Genomic DNA, 20,609 nt, shown 5'->3' on the forward strand with positions numbered 1-20,609 from the left:
TAGAACATTTGGTTTAGTTCCTTTGGAGGAGCAAATTTTTCCTGGCCCCCACACCCCAACCTAGCTAAGGAGGGCTGCTTTCTTCGCTACATGCTGTCCTCTCGGAATGATGAGCAGTATTGCAAACCGGTTAAGAGCATGGATTCCACATTTGATTGCCCAGTTCAAGCTCTAGCCTTACCACTTACGAGCAGTGAGATCTTGGGCAGATGATTTATCAGCTCAGTGCCCCAGCAGCGAGAGGGGGATGATGACAGCAGTTTATCTGGCAAGACTGTACTGAAGATAAAATGAGTCAATATGGGTAGAGTGCCTGTCACCTGGGAAGGCTCATGGAAATGTCAGCCATTGCTACTATTCTTCTCACCCGGGGCCCCGGTGGTGAGTGAAAGTGCCTCGTGGTATTTAAACTCAAGTAGATTTGAGAATTAAAATTAGCTGTAGCATCTTTCGGGCAAGTCACCTAACCTGACTGTGCCTCAGCTACCGTATTTGCAAAGTCAGGCCAAAAAACCCTACTGCATCGGGTTGTTTCAGGGATTGGAGGGTCTAGCTGGCTTGTCTGGATTTCTCCAGCCTTGCACACTGGGAACTCAAAGTGCCACTCTGTATTGTGTTTTGTAATGGACAATTATTGCAGTCGGAGCAGTGGCAGCGAGATTATCGTCTTCCCCTCTCCATCCCCCTTGCCCTGGCGCCTGTGAAACGGAGCATCCCCATGGCAACAGCGGCAGCTGGTCCCTTGATAAGAGGAGCTGGAGCCCAGCAGCAGCCACTGCTGCAGAGAAGCCGGCCCAGCTTGGGGAGGAGGCTTGCCCTCCCCTTCTCTCGCCTTCTCATCCCAGAGCCTGCACTGATTGGTAAGTGCTTCAGATTTTTACTCCAAGAACTTTTGCAGCAAGGAAAGCAAATTTTCAATAAGTTACTGCTTCTTTATGGTCGCTGGGACAAAGGAGGCGGCAGCTGGTGGTGAAGGGGCAGGGAAGGGGGCGGGGGCGGGGGTATGCGCTCTGGAGCAAGACTAAGCTGGGGCTAGATGGGAAGCTGGAAAAGTCATCATTTTCAAGACATTTTTTTCTAAAGGAGGTGGAGTTCTGAATTCTGTAGAGTCAGAATTCTCGCAAACTAAATTGCTAAGTTTCGAGATGAACACTGATATGTCCACATATTCGCACATTGTGGGAAGGCTCATCTTCTAAGGCTGGGGAGGCTGTGCTTGCCAAAAACACCTTTCCGTGCCCTACTTCAAGTAAGACTCACTCCTTGAGGAATACTGCAAATTTAGTCTTTTAATGAACAAACCTGATTTTAAAACGTAGTACTTTTTGACCTGAATTAAATCCTCAGGCTAAAAAGAGATTTGACAAAGGATACGGATTTTATATAATCAGACACCACATTGGGCTGTGGACATAACCTTCTAACTTTTTATTCCATCAAATCAATCCAGGGATGATTACTTTGGGGGAAATTCTTCAGAATTCTTTAGAATTTCCTCAGTTAAGCTGTGTCTGCTCGCTTCTGAGAATCAGTAGTACCATATTCCCAAGACTTGGAAAGGGGTGTCTGTGTTGGTTTGTACCTTGGATTGTTCTAATCTCATGATTAGCTTCAAAGAAGGCCAAAGATGGGACAAGGAGACGTTTCCAACGGTTCAATTTAATAAGGATGAAAAGAACAAACAAGGCAACGCACACTTTTTAAAGTGTCAGCGTCCACTGAGATCTGGGCTAGAAGCTTTAGACATGCTGTGTGAATACCCTCAACCCTGGAGAAAGAGCCACCATCAACCCATTTTACAGATGTGGAAACTAAGTTTCCAGGAGGACATACAATTTCCCCAAGTGGACCCAGCTAGAGACCAGTACAAGTAACCAAGAAACATTTGCTTCTACCCCGTATTGCCTCACAGGGCCAAATGCTTGATGTCAGTGACCTTGAGTTAAACTACATATTCTAACATCCAACCAAGAAACTTACTTACTCGGTGTTGAGAGAAAAGGCAAAATGCCCAGACCTGCTTCTGACCTCAAACTGAACTGACCGATCTTTTTAACATGAAGAAATAGCACTACTGTCCCCAAAGTAGAAACGGGCTCTGGGCTGGTGGAGCCCCCCCACCCCCACAGTGTCCTCAGCTTCAGCAGCCCACTCTGGCTTGGCTGTCTTCCTGCAATTTGGTGGGCTTCCTTCCCAGGTCCCTGATCTTCCGGTTCCTGTTCTCAAAAGAGAAGGTGACTTTTATCATTAAATGCACTGGTGCCCTTGTGCATTATGTGATGTCAGTTAATATATCTCTTCTCTAGGTGGTGTTTGCATTTACAAGTGTCTCTCTGTGGGGGAAAAGAAAAGGCTTTTCAGGTGAGGGTGGGCAGCTTGATATTATCCAAATCAACACTGTGTGTGAGTGTTAAAATTCAGAGACCCTGAACGTGCAATCAACAGCAAGAAGAATGTGAGAGGGTGACAAATCTTTGTACTAGAGAACAGTTTATGTAATACCCCCAAGGCATCTCATGAGGCCCTAGTGCCTTGGTTAGAATCTGAACACCCAAGGGGCCAGGTATTTAGGCATGAAAGAAAGAGCCAGCACTTAGAACATTCCCAAATTACAGTGAGCTGCTGAGGGAGATGATACAACCTTCCAGGGCAGCATGACAAGCGCAGGGTCCCTTCGCTGGTGCTTGGGATGGGGAGGTTGAATTTAAGAACAGAAAGCATGAGCAGGGGCAGAAATCATTTCTTAGTTCATTCATTAGACCGGCTCGTGTCTTACAGTGGCTCAATCACACAGAGCACTCCTTATTCACCGGGAGGGAAATGACCAGTGAGTAGGGAGAGGGGGTCATCTTATACTAACATTCAACAGACAGCTAAAATGACAGTTACCAAGAAGGTGATGCTAAACCAAACTTTTCTCTCCTCGAGTACTTGGTCCTTTCTTTGTGTGAAGGTTTTCTGCCAAAAAGATCTTAATGACATCATCCGTGATGGCAGTATCCTCTAATCCCCTGGGCAAAACTCAACCCTGCCCGGCACAGGCTATTGTTGTGACATAAAACCCCAAATCTGAAAACCATCTTTCAGCCCCATAGCAAACAGAAGCTTGCCGGCCTGGCCCAGCACTGCATGCTTGCAATCACACTGGTTTAAAACAGTGTTTCTGGGGTGCCTGGGTGACACTGTCGCTCATGCTGGGCATGGAGCCTGCTTGGGATTCTCTCTCTCTCTTTCTCTCTCCCTCTCTTTTTCTTTCTTTCCCTCCCTGCTAGCACTCTCTCTCTCTCTCTCTTAAAAAAAAAAAAGTTTAAAGTTTAAAGTAAGTAAATAAATAAATAAATGAATAAAATAGTGTTGCTTCCCCTACAGACACGAGGTACTATCTTGGGGAAGAAGCAGGTGCCCTCACCTTGTCCAGGGACTTCCAACACTTGGACAATTCACCTGCTAAGGGAAGGCTTCTCTCTCACACATCCAGTACCGTGAAAGCCGTTTTGTTCAGATAGATGAAGGCTAGCCCGCCCATGGTTCAGCATCCAGATGAAAATGAAAGGTTTGATAATTTTTTAGCTAAACAAGCTGGTCTTCATTAGCTAGTCATCCGGTATGGTAGAGATGTTACATAATAATGACTACCACTCACTCAGTACCTGCGATGTGCAAAGCAGGGAGCTATTCCATTTAACCTTTATAGTAACTCTATGAGGTAGATACTATTTCCTCTATTTTACAGGTAAGAAAAGTGAGGGTAAGAATGGGATAGGGGGACAGAGAGGGACCTGTGACCCCGGAGGCCCATCCCTCAGTGCACCACAAAGAGGCTAGCCTTTGCTAATTCTATCATAGCAGCCGTAGCTTGTAGAAAAAAGGGGAAAAAATGATGACATGGTTACTTGGGCTCCATTTACCCCCACTACCTCATTAAGATTTAGCCACTGAATCAAAGTCATACCTCTTTTTGAAGAGCTGAGATTCAGCCTAGATCCATTTGAATTTGAAAGCTCAGATTCGAGTTAAATAACCAGCTATTGAGCACACAGGAGCAGTCATATGATTCAAGTACAAAGAAAAGAAAGCTTACTCTGGCTGGGGAGAAGGAGAGGGGGACCATTGCCAGATAAGACCTAGAACAGAGAGTAGGAGCCTATGGTCAAATGACGGCTCTGACTCTAAGTGTGTAACTAATGATAGGTCCCTTCAACCTCTTCAAGCCTCAGTTCTCCTTCTAAATGAACACTGGGCTAGATCCTCAATGGGGTGATTTTCAGCATCAAGTCAATGACGGGGCCTGTGACTTTCTGCCCAGAGTGAAGTAAGATTGGATTGGTTAAGGCGCACAGGCCGTATTTGAGGCTGTAACTTTCCCTCGAGACCTCAGCACTGAGCCCACTCATCCCGACTGATGGTCCAATAGCTTTCCTCTCTACTTGAGCAGGTGGGCGGTAACCACCCAAGTTAACTGCATACTTCCTTATGGTCCCAGGGAGTTGGCAGTCTTTATACAAACATTAAAACAATGGTCTGAATTGATTTCTGCTAAAGTCACTCAGTACAGTCAGTCTGCTCAGAATGACACTAAAAGCCGGGTTCAAGTAATCCGTTAATAGCTCCATCTGCTATGCAATGATCTCAGCTTGTAGGGGGAGAGGCCCTCCAGCCTTCCTGGAGAAAACTGGCTTATTCCTCAGAAGACAACTGAGTTGAACTAATTCTATGAGCTTGAAATGTTAACACAACTGGTCTCTGTGTTCGTCTGCATGCCAGTGATCCAGGAATCTCAAGAACAGAGGATCAGTTTGGGCCATTTTAATCTTTTTTGTCTATAAGTATTCTTGTTATGATAGAACGTGAGAAATAAATTTTCAGAAAGAAATAGAATCAAGGCAGATTCTATAAATCTCAAGTAATGCATTTCTCATTCAGACTTGACATATGTCCATTCTGGATTTCCACTCCTGGAGAATGACTACAACTAATAGCTCTGAAAGTTCAATGGATTTGTGGTCTAAGAAAATGGGGGAGGGGGAGGGGGAAACAGATTTGCTTTAATGTCAGAAATCTCTAGGGAGAAAATAATAAAGATCCGTTTCAAGACCTAGATTTTTTTCTTACCACCTTATAATACGGGCAGGGAAAAAAATCTTATTACCTTATAATTACTTTATACTATACATTTATACATTACATGCTATACTTTGTAGTATGTCATGATAGAAAACCAGAAGGCTGATTCAATTTGGGTTCAAAGGAATCACTGTTTTAAGAGTCTTGGGTATCTAATGGAAATCTTCAGGACTGGGTTTGGACCCAGGCTATTTAATAATTGGATCTTGGCTATTTAATAATTGCATAACTAAAGAAATTATGTTTTCTGATTCTTGCTTTCTTCATCTATGAAGTAGACATAATCCTACTTTGCAGAACTCAACAGAATATATAGACAAGATTTAATCAAGATTTCTGTAAGTCTCAGCTAACTCATTTCTAATTCAAAATTGACAAGTGTTCATTCAGAAACTCCCACAGTGCTTCTGAAAGAGGAATAAATATTGAACGTTTGATGAATGGCAGTTATATCCATGTATGTGTGTGTTTCATTTATTTTGACTTAAATCTTTTTTTATGTTTATTTATTTTGAGAGAAAGAGAGAAAGAGCGTACATTCACGCACATGCATACAAGCAGGGAAGGGGCAGAGAGAGAGAGAGTCCCAAGCAGTCTCTGCGCTGTCAGCATGGAGCCTGATACAGGGCTCGATATCCGATCGAGAGATCATGACCTGAGCCAAAATCAAGAGTTGGATGCTTAACTGACTGAGGCACCCAGGAGCCCCTATTTTGCCTTAAATCTTAAGTTAGAGCTTCTAATAGTTAAGCATAAGAAACAGACTTGAAAAAATGGGATTGAATTGAGAACGTAGTAAGTGCTCAATAAATACACTTATTTAATAAGTGAGCAAATGAACAGAAGACACACTAATGGTCTTGTTTCTTATACTTCTGTAGGGCTGGAGAAGATATACCTCCTTCGATGATGTCCACTGAGCAAATGCAGCCCCTGGAGCTCTCAGAAGACAGGCTGGACAAGCTAGACCCTCATCGTGAGCACTTAGGTAAATGCTGCAGTGTGCATGTCAGTAGTGAGAGTCAGAAAGGAGGAGTCTCTGCCATCCTCTCGCCATTCGGTTTGCAGGCAAGTCAGCGGGAGGCCCCCTGAAACCTGATTGTTCGTACCTTCTGGTGACAGCCAACACCAGCTGGAAAGGCAAATAGCCATGGCTCTGTGGGGTCTGCCATGTAAATATTAGCTGAAGCACTGGAGAGAAGTTCATTAGAGTTACAGAAAGAGAGAAAAGGCATTGTCCTCTTTTCTGGGTCTGACAGAGTCCCAGACAGAGCATTTCTGAGGCAATAAATGGAATGTGGCAGGAGACCCGCTTTCCAGTATTTGCCGGCACACTTACACCCCATGTGCAGTGCAATAAAATATTTCAAATATCTCTCTTTGCCTATCAAGACAGAATTTTAAATAGCCTTTTTCGGCTTTATTGTCAATCTGTTTCCTTTCCAGAACTGACTTTTTGCATAACCTTTGTAATGAAAATACCAGAAACATTTCTGCCTCTACCCATTTCTAAAAATGAGACACTCAGACTTTTGATGGATGGGCCTTTTGCATATTCATAGCCTTTGTTTATGTCTCGCCTGGTTATGAGTCCCCCCTCCTCTCCCCTCTCCCCATTTGCCATCAAGATAGTTTATGTTCAGGATTTCTCCAAAAGTAGGAAAAAGTGCAATGGAAGTAAAAGTCCAAATTGAAGCAAATGTCTTGCTCTCTGTACCGTGCACTGAGTCGTATCCTGGGGTTGAATGGTGACCCATGACTGGTCGACATCCAGCCTGTACTTCCAGAGGCCCTACCGCTGGGCAGCACCCATTCCGACCAACATTCATTCATTCAACAAATGCCTATGGTATGTATGATATGGGGGGGGGGGGGGGAGTTAACTGTGCTATGTGGCAGCAAATTTTTAAAACGGTAATTTCAGTCCTTATGAAACATAGTCCCAAGAACCTCGGCTTACTCTTGGTGCCATAACATGCCAGGAATGTAACCTTTAGTTTTTCATCTGGCCTTCCCAACTTCAGTTTCCTCGTCTGCAAATTGGAGATAATAGCACGCCTTCCTTGTGGGCTTGGTGTAAGGACTACATGAAAGAATGTGTTTGGGATACGATATGAATATTTAACAACCGGTAAGACACAGGCATTGATTAGTCAGAGAAGGTGTTGGTCATTCCCACACACTAGAAGGATGTGGAATTATCTCGTACATAAGCAGTACTCAGGAAAGTTCCCCACTCACCTCTTTTTTTTTGGTATATGTAAACCTAAAAGCAAATAGTGCAATGCCTTACATATAATATGATCTCAATAAATATTTGTTAAATTGAAATGATTGGATGGAATTATTCAAATCCTTTAGGTGAAAGGAAACATGTATTACTATTAAATATGGCTGAAGGGAATGACGCTATTTGATTTTTTGGTTATATACTGTGATCTTTGGATGATGCAGGCATAATAATGTATGGTTACTAAGTATTTCTCCTGGTAGGTTTCTTGTGCATATTGCATTTTCTAAAACAAAGGACCCCATCCAGACATAAAGCCCAATAGATCACAGCAACTTGAAAACAAGGACCATTTCTTACTTGTCTTTTTAGCCCTAGAATCTTGCTCAAGACCTGACATAGAGTAGGAACTTGATCAACGTTTGTTGAATAAATGCATGAATGAATGACACAGGTTATATCTAGACCCACAAAACTGAAGTGAACAGGTTTGACACATTTAACCCCCAGTGTTTTGAAGACATTGACCTGAATATTTTCATAAAAGAGAAACAGAGAGAAAAAGAAGGGAGGAAGGAAAGAAGGAAGGAAGGAAGGAGAATAAAAGGAGGAGGGAAAAGAGGAAGGGGCTGAAAATATCCAATTAATACCTGAATTTCCCCAAATTCATTCACAGCCTTAGATGTAACCAGTCTGTATCCAGGTAATAATGAATTTCTTCACTGTCTATGGCTTCTTTGAACCCTAACAGACTATCTCCTTATATATAACATGTTTGAGTTCATTCATTCAAGCATACATCCGACAAATATTTATTAATTGCTGTAAGGAGATAAAAACACAAGATACCTGTCATCAAAGACGGCAGAGAAGATATATGCAGAAAAGGTGTTACATGAGCAAAACTCCTGCAGCTACCCAGAAGCTGAGAAAGGATACCCAAGACTGGGAAAGACTTACAGAGATGGGGTGGGGAGGTGGGCTTTCTTTGGATCTTATAGAAGGTGTCAGGGGGAGAGCAATGGCCAGAGTCAATTTTTTTTGAGGATTTGAGATATATCAAATGTAACAACTGCTTTACCAACATTAACAAATGTAGTCTTCTCTCTCTGTCACACACACACACACACACACACACACACACACACTGATTTAATATTATCCCCATTTAAAAATTTGAGACGATATCAAAGTTCCTAGAAAGTGAGGGCCAAATTCTCAGAACTAACAGGGGACAGAGTCAGCAATTGAACTGCGATCAGTCCAACATTACTTATCCATTCAACATGCATTTATTGGAGGGAGAGGCAACCAAGAATAAAATTATTAAAAGGACATAATCCTTAATTTCCATGAAGCCTCTTTCTAGAGCAGGAGAGAAACCATTATGGAATAAACAGGTGCTAGAACAATGACAGAGAAGCTCAGAGGAGTGCACCATCAACAAAAACATTGAGGAGTCAGATGGAGCAAAGAAAATAATGGGCGAGGAGTGATCAGACTGGATTAATTGTGTACCCTGGCATCTGATGGATGTGATGCAGAGCCTCACAAGCTCCGGGCACTGAGAAAGGTAAAAAGCTGAGTAAGAGGGCAGGAGGACCTGGGGTTGAGATGGGCAAATGGGAGAATTACAATGCCAGTGTGCGGTGAACCAAGACACCAATGCTGAAGGCAAGTGTGAATCATCCGGGTGACCACCTGGCCACAGGAATGGAGGTGGGTGAGGAATTTGCAGAGAACTTTGCTACAAGACTGAAGAGCACGCCTGGCTCCATCCTGACCCGTGGAGTCTTCAAGAGAGCAAGACTTGAGGAAAAGAAGTTAAGAAAGAGCATTTAGCACAGAGAACCTGTTCTCCCATCAGAAAGTTAACTCACACCCACTCTGTGGCTTGCCTAATTATATTTTAAAGTTCTCTTTTGCTTTGATTATCCATCCCCTTTGGCGTTTTGTAGAATAGTCCAGTTTTCTGTTTTACTGTGTATTTGTGCAAGGTTCCTAAAGTTTGATGTAGACTGGGCCAAAATATATAAATAATTTTCCTTTTCAGACCAAATGGCTCCTGCAAGTGATTGGAAACCAACCAGTTTGTGAGCAACCCTTATTCACATCACATTCTTTTTTATTTTGCATGCCCTCAATATCAGATGACCTTTCAGACCAGTTCATTAAGGACTGTGATCTCAAAAAGAAGCCAAGAAAGGGAAAAAATGTGCAGGTTGCCCTGAACGTTGAGTCAGACCAAAAGAAACCAAGAAGAAAAGATACACCGGCATTGCACATCCCACCTTTCATACCAGGTAACGGACAACGAGTTCAGTTCGCACATCTGTAAAAGGGAACCGCTGCTGTAGATCACATTGGTCTTACGACGTTTCCTTAAATACTTGGGTGTTTTTAAATCACTGGTACTATCCCTACATCTGTCTTCATGACAATATGGCCAGCTGCTATAACAAATGAATTACAAAATGTTAATGGCACAAGTTTTGGGTTTTTTTTTTTCTTCACTCATCAAAATAGTGCAAGTTGCAAAAGCAGGTTCTGCTCCAAACAGTAATTCCAGGATTCTGGCCAGTGGCAGTTTGCATGTCACCAGCACATGGCTTTCAAAGTCACCGTGAGCCTCAGCATCCAGCAGGCCCAGGGATGAAGTGGGGAGGGGTGCAGAACAGAGGGCGAGATTGGCAGGCCCAAAAGGGGCACACCTCGAGTCCTTCAGTCCCAAACTTCACCCAAATGCAAGGGAGGCTGAGAAGTGTAGACTCTCTGTGTGCCCAGGAAAAAGCAAAATGGTTTGACGAACATGTTGTCTAACGTGTCTAACAACCTTGTGTGTGAGGTGTGACACTGTTTCCCAACAGTTTTGTTTGGTCTTCTTTCCTTTTCTCCTTCCCTCTGGGTCATGTATTTAGTGTTCTTTCCACTCATGACCCACTTGGAGGGCTACAAAACAAATAGAAGCCAGAGCTTCCTGGGAAGGAACTTTCAGTTTTACAAGACAAAACAGAAGCACCTAAATAGCTGAAATATGCAAGAAGAAATAACAACTTTATGTAAAAGTTGTTTACTTATGTAAAAGTAAAATAATTGCTTTATGTAAGTAATGAGGTCCTTACATAAAGACTCCAGGAGCTCAGCCTGGGCAAGGGGTTGTGGAAAGTTCCCTAGAAGAGGCCGCTTTCAGAGAGTCTTTAAATGATGGAGAGAAATTTCACATGTAGGAGAGGTGAGAAGGCAGGCAAGACACTGAAGAGTGAAGCATGTGGCCTGCAGAACAACAAATGATGCATTGCTCTAGCCAGGATGGCCCTGGGAGGCAGGCAAACCTGGGCTCAATTCCTGGCCCTGACCCCTGGGAGCTGGGCTGCCATGGGTATATTTCGGTGCCTCGTTTTCCTCAGACGTGTGACGGTGATGGTAATACTAAATTCCTCAGTGTTTTCTGAGGCTAACATAAAATAAGGCACGTAAAACCCTTTACTTAGAGGATGTTCGCTAGTGTTGCCTCAATAGAGACTAATTCTTAATATTGAAACGATTGTTTAAAATAAGTTTGAAAAGATATATTGACTACCATCACTAGGTATATGTGCAAATATGAAGGCATAGTCCTTACGTAGTAGGATATATGTGTTTGACCCTGTTTCCCCATTTGTTCCCCAAACCTTGCAGGTGTGCTTTCAGAACATTTCATTCAAAGATACGATGTTCAAGAGAGACATCCAAAGGGCAAAATGAGTCCAGCTGTTCATAACACTGACCTGGAACAGAAAAAACCAAGGAGAAAAGACACACCTGCCCTGCACGTGTCCCCCTTTGCAGCAGGTAAAAGAGCTGGTGCAAGGCATTTACAGGGGGTGATGGGAACAGGTCAAGAGCCTTACCATCTGGAACTGCCACGGGCATGGCCTTTGTCCTGGCCCAGCAGTCTGTGTCACACAGCAGTGCTCTGGGGAAGAGGAGCGTGTATGGCTGCCTTTCACGTTTACCTTCCCCGGCAGCTCCCCCAGGGCTGAGTTGGAGCCGGGGGAGGTTCAGAGCATTACTCGTGCTTCAGCAGGGCTGGTCAAGTTCACTGAGCCAATGAAATAGAAATGTCAGTGGGTCCTTGAAAAGAGTTGAAATATCCCCCTCCCTAGTCTTCCATGAATCATGCATCCTATGACTGATAGCGGATTCTCCCAAGACGCCTGGATATACTGACCAAATCTTTAAAACAAGAGAAAGAGAGAGGGAGAGGGAGAGAAAGGGAGATTCAGAAATAACGATAGCCACCTTCATATGTGTCAAATCAAACCAAAAAGTCTTGCTGAACTATGTACACCACCCCAGGCTATATAAGGCAGCTAATGTATGAAGTGTAGTCTTGTCCCTGAGAATGTTAAGTGCAGGTTGGGGAAAAAGACATATACATTCACGATTAGGTTATAAGACTGAGCGAGTCTTATACATGTGACTGAGTGAGTCACATGTGTGAGTGTGTGTTTTACATAGATATTTGGAGGGGGTGGCAGAGAAGAAAATGTACTAATGTTTATTGAGACTCTACTAAATGTTAGGTACTGAGTTCGGTATGTTTGTGGATTTTGTTTAAATCAGCTGAGTAACACAAGAAAGGACCTATTAGGTCCCTTCACATAAAAAAGCTGAAAGACAATGTATATAACTTCAAGTCTTCTGTGGATGACATTGACGGAGAGGTAGCTGCTTGGTTGATTGGTTGGATTGAGATGGGATGATTAGGAGGACAGATAAATGGATCAAATTATGCTCAAGATCAAACGCAGTGACGCAGCAGAGCTGGGACTCTAATCCAGGTCTGCCTTACGTCGTACTGTGGTGGATAGTTGGGACTTTCAGCTCTATGGCAATCCAGAAGGGACCCTTAGGGAGGAGATGAGATTTTGTTGCTATAGAACTATGTTTCCCCATTATTTTATTTAATAAAAAATTGAAAGACACCTCAGAAGAAGACATCATACATAGGCAGTCAGGGATACAGACAAGGCCACTGATCTCTGTGGAGCAGAGCCAGGCAAGGACGCATGGAGCATTGAGGAGGCATTTCTCTGAAGAAATGGACCAAGGACCAAGTGACAGGTTCTGAACTGCCTCAAACATGTTCTCATATGCCTGCAATGAACCTTCAACCCATCACACATTTCCCCCAAGCTCTGCCTCTGTCCCAGTTCTAGTCACCTTTCAAGACTCAACCAAAGTCTCTGCTAACAGACCCCTCCAAGTCCAAAATGAATCTTTTCTGTCCGTAACTAACTCTGTAGTAGATGGGCATGCAAATTGAGACTGTCGTCTTTCAGTATAGTTTTCATCGTTCTTGCTGCTATTTTTGTAGCTCTTCTTTAAATTGACTGAAATTTGATGAATTCATGAGAACTGGCCTGTGATTGCTCTATGTTGCTGGTATTGACCTTGCTGTCTAGCCAAGTCCCTTCTATACAGCAGTGCTCAATAAGGATCTGTTGATTTGATATTCTATTTGCCAATCACAATTCTTGGCAGTTCCAAGTTCTCTATTAGGAGATTTTATTTCTTTACCCATTCCTGTATTTGTTTTTATTGAAGTTCTTCTAGGGGAAGACTTGATAAAGGAACAAAATATTTATGGGCATAGAGTCACCTTAGCAGAGGCATTGAACATGGGCTTTGCGATCAGAAAGGACTAAGTTTGATCTCTGGTTCTGCTCATCCTAGCTTTGTGAGCCTGGGCAACCAGCACAAACAAAAGAGCCTCCTTCATTTCATGCATTTCTGAATGGAGGACCATAAAAATCTGTTTCCCAGGATTGTTAACAAAATTAAATAAAGTATATAAAGCACTTAGCACAGATCCTGGATTGTTGAAAGTCCTCAGTAAATGTGAGTTCCCCTCTATTCTCTTCAATCTTATATTCCTTGAGATTATTCAAACCATTTCTAAAAGTGAGAATTTTCCTAGCTGCAAGTGTTTTTACCTCTCCATATAAATCTACTGATTCAAAGGACTTCCTAAAATGTTAAGCCCTGTTTATTTAAGCAACGGATGCTGCCTACATCCCAATATCTACATCTTAGGAGAGCAGCTTCCAAGCTGAATTTTTAAAAAGTGTTTATCAAACAGGGCAAAGTACACAGAGCTGGAAAGAGAGGCTGTATATCCACGGACTCTACACACATTATGGAATTCCTAGGATCAGCAAATCTCTGTGTTGTATTTGCAATTATAGATAGTGTTCTATGATTCTAGCTTTTATTAGCATATTAGCTGAAGCACTTTATTTTTGAAGAGCCTTTTAGTATCTAAAGATTTGGCAGTAATCGAAATGCTAGTTAAGCTGATAAGGATAGAGCCTTCGGCAGATGTTCAGAGAGACTCATATTGGTTCTAATAAGGGTGTTGAGAGGAACTCACAGACAAATGCACTCTGGAGACATCTCCTCTCATTAGCCCTTGGCAAGTGAAGACCGGACAAGGATTATCTCTCTCTTCTAAATCTCTTGCTAACTGCCTTCATTCCCCTAGGTTAATGAGCTTATTTGATGGGTTCCAACTGCCAGACAACTCCTTAGTGAGGAGTCATCTCTGACTTCCTTGCCAACCCAGGTCTGTTCCCAACTTGGCCCACATTTGCCAGAGCCCCCCATCTTGGTGACTGCATGGCAGGGTGCATAGGACTGTGGTTAGTAAGATCTTAATAGCCGAGACCTGCTTAAAAGAAAAAGAAGTCTTTAGCTAAGGTTTGTGGCAAAAGGAACCAGGAAAGTAAAGAATAACGAGGCTGGAAGCATTGAAGAGAAGTCGCTTGGAAAATTGGCCCACGAGCTGTAAATATTTGGAGATCAAAGCTCACTAATGTGCTTGTAGAAAGGAGACTGATATGTCCTTTGAAAGTGACACCTCTTCTGTTTTTCTGGGAATAGTGTTCTCTCTGGTGTGGTATGCCAGGACAGGTGGCACCTCAGCCCTGGCTTCCTTGAATTAGAGGCATGCATCTATAATGCAGGTGACCAGCTCTGAGTGGAATCATGGCCTAAAACAGCTTGTTGCAAGGCTAATTGGTTGGCCCTAACCTTGGACTGACAGCTTTGGCCTTAAAAACATACGAGTTTCTAACAAACAGGCAAGTTCCTTAAACTCTCCTACACAGAGAATGGAAAGGTAGGAACTGATATTTTCTAAGTCTCTACTGTATCCCAAGTCCCCTGATAGATGCTAGGATATCCTTTAAGAACCTCACAGTTCTTGGCCAGGCAGGCTCAGTTGGTTAAGCGTCTGACTCGATTTCAGCTCAGGTCACGATCTCATGGTTCGTGAGTCTGAGCCCTTCATCAGGCTCTGTGCTGACAGTGCAGAGTCTGCTCAGGATTCTCTCTCTTTCCCTCTATCTCCACCCCTCTCCACCCTCTCAAAATAAATAAATTAAACTTAAAGAAAAAAAAAAAAGAACCTGAGAGTTCAGTAGGGGGTAGGGATGATGGATGTATTGTCCAATGATTCCTACAATGTGAAAAGTGCTTTAATGGAGGTTCACGTAAAAGTGTGCTTGAAGCATAAAAGAATGTTGGTCTAAATCTACCTGGCAGTGTCACCCCCTAAGGGAGATATGATTTATTTTTTTCTCCAGTTTTGCAAATGAATAAACTGAGGCTCAGACAGGTTAAATGACTTGCTCAAAGTTCAATGACCACCAGGACAAAGCTTTCTGGCTCTAGAGTACATTTCTTCAATAACATGCCTCTGTTTCCCAGGGGAGAACATAGGCTCAGGACTGGGTTAAATCACAGACCAGTGTTTATCAAACCTCATTCATCATCAAATGAACAAAGCTGACAATATGAAACATCAAGCAGAATGCAGTGATGACATAGATGTTACTGATTTAAGGCTCATCCTAAACAACGATAGCCATGAAATCAAGATTTTGATGAGCCGCAATATGTATTTTTCATTGTAAGACATTATTTTAAGGCTTAACTATATTAATATAAATGCTAGTTCACTTTCCACTTGAAATTATCTCCTGTGTCCCTGTTGAAAGCCTAGCCTAGTTTGGGAAGGGCTGACCTTGATGGGTACACAGGCTCCTCCTTTCCCTGGAATCCCAAGACTTTTTTTTTTTCCTGCCCAGATGCTTGTACAACTAGATTTCAAGGATACCCCAAATAATCAGAAAGTTGACTGAGATCTGGGAATTTAAACACTCTTGTCCACTTTGAATCAACTCAAATTTGGCTTGATGTGAAAAGATATCAAGGAAATTAAGATGGAAAGTTTGGGGGATTAGCATAGTTAACTGTATGTTCTCCTACCATGATAGCCTTAATTCCAAGTAAAAATCCAAACTTCTTTGCAGCGGGTATAAGAGAAAATATCTCCCACTGTGTTTCCTAAGTGATTTATGCAAAATCCTCATTTTCAACCAGACTTCTGAAATTGTTTTTCTCCTCCAATAAATATCAGCTAATTGGTAAAGAACCCATATGAACAAACTAGGAACCGAAGCAAATGAATAGTCATTAAGATCAACACATAGTTTTCATTAATTTGCTGCTGTTGAATGGAGTCCAGTGTTGTAGAAAGGCCTCTTGTGGTGCACAGCTTTCTACCCTCATGTTTAGATCTTTATGAAATGCTTAATGAACTGAAAGGATTCTAATTATGAGAAGGTGGGAGTGGGGCAAGGCACTGTGGTTGGCTGGGATGAGATGACAGAAATCACGGAGGACTGGCCTTGAATCATACCCTCCTTTATGTTTTTATTAAAATGACCCTGCTTCACAATTCACAGGATGAACAGACCCACCCAGACCTCCTTGGATGGTCTTAACTGGTCTGATCAGTCCAGAAAATTGTGCTTAGGCTTCTGAATTTCAACGATCAGTAAACTCTTGAAAAAGAAAATATATTGGAGCCCAACTTAGGGATACCAACTTTGGATTCTGCCTAGTGAGATGCTAAAAAACTAACCACCTGACATGCCTAAAATTTCATAAAAGAAAGGATATTTTAATACCCAAAAGGAGAAAAAGAGTCACCTCAAAATAAAGAACAATTTTTAGTCACAGAACTTTACAAAAACTCACTGCCCGTTCTTGAGTTTCTCATTTTGCTCTGAACCACATAAAGTTTAGCGCCTACCAGCACTGACACACAGAAATGGCATGTTCAGAGCCTCTGCTCAATATTTCCCCTAGATGTTAAAATGTAGTTGACTTTGACTTTATGCTGCTGACCAGTTCTTTGCAAAGAAGTGAACTAGCAAGTGTAAAAGGAAGGGATGGGGCGCCCGGGTGGCTCAACCGGTTACGTGTCTGACTGTTGGTTCCGGCCCAAGTCATGATCTCACGGTTTGTGAGTTCAAGCCCCGCATCAGGCTGTGTGCTGACAGTGCGGAGCCTGCTTGGGATTCTCTCTCTCCTATTCTCTCTGCCCCTCCCCTGCTCATGCTCTTTCTCCCTCTCAAAATAAATAAACTTTACAAATGAAACAAAAAGGTATAAAATAATAGGAAGGGAGAAGCGGACTCAGCTGCTCACAGGCATGGTGCTGTGCTCAGCACTGGACGAGCTTCTTGTTCAATGGGCACAATAGCCCTTCACATCAGTATCAGAGTGGTCATTTTACACCCAAGAAAATTCAGGTGTGAAAGTGTTCACGGGCCCAACACAGATCGAGTGAGTGACAGAATGAGAGGTCCGAAGCAGTTGGACTCCAAAACCTGTTTGCTTTTCATCCAACTGTGCTGTGAGCTTAAATGCAGAACACAGACACGGGGGTAAAAGTTGCCTCTGACTCCCAGGTTAGTGTCTCCTGGTAACCAGAGCGGTGTCCTGCCTGAGTCACAGCTCCTCTGGAAGGCCAAATAAGGCCACCCGGCTCCCTCTTTCTGTTGGCACCTTTAACACTTAGCTCTGCAGATGCTAAAGGGCTTTTGGGTTGTCATGCTCCTGTGTGCTGTGTCTATGCTGTAAGGTTGTCTAATATTTTAATTAGAGGCACTTAATTGCAGATTGGTGCTTTGTTTTGCAGGTATGACACTGCTCAGGGACGAGAGACCCAAAGTGATCACGGAAGATGACGAAAAGGATGGTGACAAAATAGCTATTTAAACAGAGTTCCCCTGAGACCCTTGTAAATAGGTTAGATTGGTTCCCTGTGGCGACCTAGAAAAAAAATAGACTTGCTTCTGCTCTCATTTTGTCATAATCTGCCTTTAAGATCCAGACACCTTTCCCCCAGGAGGCATACTATATCAGATTGCCAGTCACCTCTTTGACTCTCTCTTCTTTCTTGAATCTGGTTTCTATTCCTGCCTCTTGAATTTTCGTTTTCTAATGCAGCGGAAAGGAAACAGATCATTCCAAAGTGGGAGGTAACAGGGAAAACTCTAGTGTTAGCTTCTGCATCTTCTGGATCAATTCATGGAGCAAAGAATACGAATAGCATGGAAGTGCTTTATTTCTTGGTCTACACTGGTGACCAAGACTTGACATTATCCAAATAGCAGCTCAAGGGGGGACTGACTCCCAGTTGCCAGTTAAGGAGGCGGGAAGGCTTGGTTCAGACTCACTGATTACTTTGGAGAACATGGTCTTTTGTGTCCTTTATCTTTCCTCAAGAGTCCAAGTGTCTCTGGTGACCTTTCTATGATCCTTGTAACTGATACCCTAAAGGCGAATGAGTTGGGCAAGTCAACCCAATTGACCATGCTGGTCTACTGAGAAGCTTAGCAATATTTCTTATTTATTTTTATTTTTTAAAACATCTCTTAACCATGTTATCCTGAAATTTGTGAGCTGTGTCCCAAGTGAACCATGATAGGTAGAATATTGTTTGTGATGAATTTTCTCTTTAAAAAATTAATTAAGGTCGATGGAAGGCATTTGTATATTTTTAGCATTCTGACTTATTTAGACCCCAATATGCTTTCTTGAATGGGAAGGAAAAATGTGGTGTTAGCTACTGAGCAGAGATCTACACATAACCCCAGCCCCAGCCTGCTGGCTATGGGTGCCGTGGGAAACCTTTGCGTGAAGGCCTCATCCACCAGGTGAGGAGATGCAAAAACTGTTGTGCAAAAGTAGAAAGGTGGATATTCAAACAGATCCCGCCTGAAAGGGCTAATGTGGAGGCTCTATATACACCCTGGCTCCAAAAGGCTGTCTTTCTCACAAACGTGGACAAGATATAGGACACTGCTGGTAATAAAAACGCTTCTAACCACATGTTTATGGCCCGGTGCATTTCTTCTAAAAATTATTTACTTACAAATACCAAGAGAAGAGGTTGCAGGAGAGAATTACAGGACTGATTCTGCTTGTTTTTTGACCCACGTAAGTTTAAAAATATTTGAATTGGCCATTAATATTTCACAATCCAATCAGGAGAATTAGCCTAAAATTCTAGATGTGCAGATTCTCTTAGAAAAACACCTCAAGATCTGACAACCTCGGGCCTGATTAGAAGCATGGCAACTGTCAGCTGATGCTGGGCACCGGATGCCCTTTTACGAACACGCATTGTCCAGCTCGCCCTCTGCCCCGCATGGAGTATGTCGTCTGCTGACTTTACCTTCCAGCCTTCACATTTGGGTTTGGAGTCGCTGGTGAAGACCCACACTTCGTGTTCCTAATGATCTCTTGCCAACTTGATCCCAGGACTCCCTTTTCACTTCTGATGGCCTCAATCCCAGGGGTCAGGGAGGAGGGGAATAGATGTGGCCAAGCTGCTGGTTTAGGCATAAGTGGTGCAACAGGGCCACCATAAATTCTTTAAGAAACTGAAGGCAACTACTGTACATAATAGGATTATATCACTTCTTCTGCTATCAGATTTGCTGATAAGCATGGTGTGTTCCTGCAGCCATGCTTTCAGGGTCTACTCAATAAACTCACAGGCTACTCAGGGAAAGCCCAACCCATTTCTGACTTCTAGATGGTGTGGAGAGTAGACAGGCTATTGTAGAGACAAAGGCCTTGGGTTCCAATCCCAACTGTGCGACACTGAGCAAGTCCCTGAAACTCTCTGTTTCTTTCTCTTAAAAATGAAAATAAGAATCCCTATTTGGCTTGCTTAATAGTTTGACAATGAAATGAGATCATGTATGACAAAGAGCTTTGTGAATGAAAAAAACCACATCGATATGTAACACAGGATAATTTTAAAGACATTTTCGGAGCAAGGACTCTACCTCTTCTATTGCCAAATCTCCATTGCCTGGATATTAAATGGGTAGCGATCATACGGAATTCAATGACAGCACCTGACAAAGGACTTCCAATAAGGAGATCCCATCACTTGCGCAGCCTTAACTGAAAGAGTAGCCCTCCTCCTTCTGGGAATGGCCTTCGTCACCGTCTCCACTGAAAAGGAGCGTTCACAGAATGCAGAGGGGCAAAGCCAGTCAAACATCCAACCAATGCTGGACACCGCTGGGGTGATTTGGACTGAAATCTAATCTCCCTTACTTCCCTTGACCCACGTGGCCCTTTTCTGGGCAGCTTAAGTAGAGGCTTCATAATGAGGATACATTCTGATTAACATAAACAGCTCTTAGTACGTTGTGAACAACTTCCCTCCAGCCGCATAATAGAATTAAGAAAATAAAAGCATTATATGGTAGCCTATTCAGAAAGAAGGCCCAAAGTAAAGGCATCCCAACAGAACTGGAAGACCAGTTGGCCATTTGTCCCTTCTGAAGGCATCTACCAACCCCAAGCTACCTGGATGAGGAGGCACCAGATGTGAGACACCCCCACACAGGACTGCTGCCTTTCTTTAGATCCAGACCCTCTTTAAAAGCTGTTGCCTGAGATCACACAGCCAACTTCTCATGTTTAATTATCACTTGGGGAGGCAGAACCGAGCAGGTGCTGAAGGATAGGGATAGAATCATAAAGGACTCAAGCCGTGTTTCCTTTTCAATTCAGTTGAGTGAACTTTCCTTCCCAAGCCTGTGTTGTCCAGGTTGTTTCTTAAAACAAGGATAGATTGAGATAGCATGTGGTTGTGAAAACAAGCTAGTCAGGCAATTATTTTTCCTAGCTGAGAATGAGAGGCTAGTTCCATAATGGATTTTGTAGAGCCTCTGTCATCTTGTGGAACTAAAGCTCCCTTTCCACGTGTAATTTGTAAGTGTGAAAAGGTTACTCAAAAACTCCCCAAGGCAGGGAATGACTGTACAGGAAACCCATGAGCTGAGAATATCCCCCTCCTGTTCTCCTGGACACAAGATTGCTTTGAACTGGCTTT

The 20,609-nt window shown here is 43.0% G+C and overlaps 1 protein-coding gene across 2 annotated transcripts; it reads left to right on the forward strand.

The window, feature by feature from the left end:
* The first annotated feature begins 553 nt into the window (after positions 1–553).
* PPP1R17 (protein phosphatase 1 regulatory subunit 17) lies at positions 554–18,583 on the forward strand. Of its 2 annotated transcripts, none has more exons than XM_043589207.1 (5): positions 554–860; positions 6,006–6,112; positions 9,505–9,657; positions 11,033–11,185; positions 17,388–18,583. In XM_043589207.1, the coding sequence occupies exons 2-5, from the start codon at positions 6,031–6,033 to the stop codon at positions 17,465–17,467; spliced, it is 468 nt and encodes a 155-aa protein (XP_043445142.1). In that variant the 5' UTR covers positions 554–860; positions 6,006–6,030; the 3' UTR covers positions 17,468–18,583. The 2 variants fall into 2 exon arrangements, with proteins under 2 accessions (XP_043445142.1, XP_043445141.1); XM_043589206.1 differs by lacking the exon at positions 554–860 and adding an exon at positions 4,728–4,822.
* Positions 18,584–20,609: the final 2,026 nt, after the last annotated feature.

The sequence above is a fragment of the Prionailurus bengalensis genome, chromosome A2 (genome assembly GCF_016509475.1).
Source record: "Prionailurus bengalensis isolate Pbe53 chromosome A2, Fcat_Pben_1.1_paternal_pri, whole genome shotgun sequence".
In the NCBI taxonomy this organism is placed as follows: domain Eukaryota; kingdom Metazoa; phylum Chordata; class Mammalia; order Carnivora; family Felidae; genus Prionailurus; species Prionailurus bengalensis.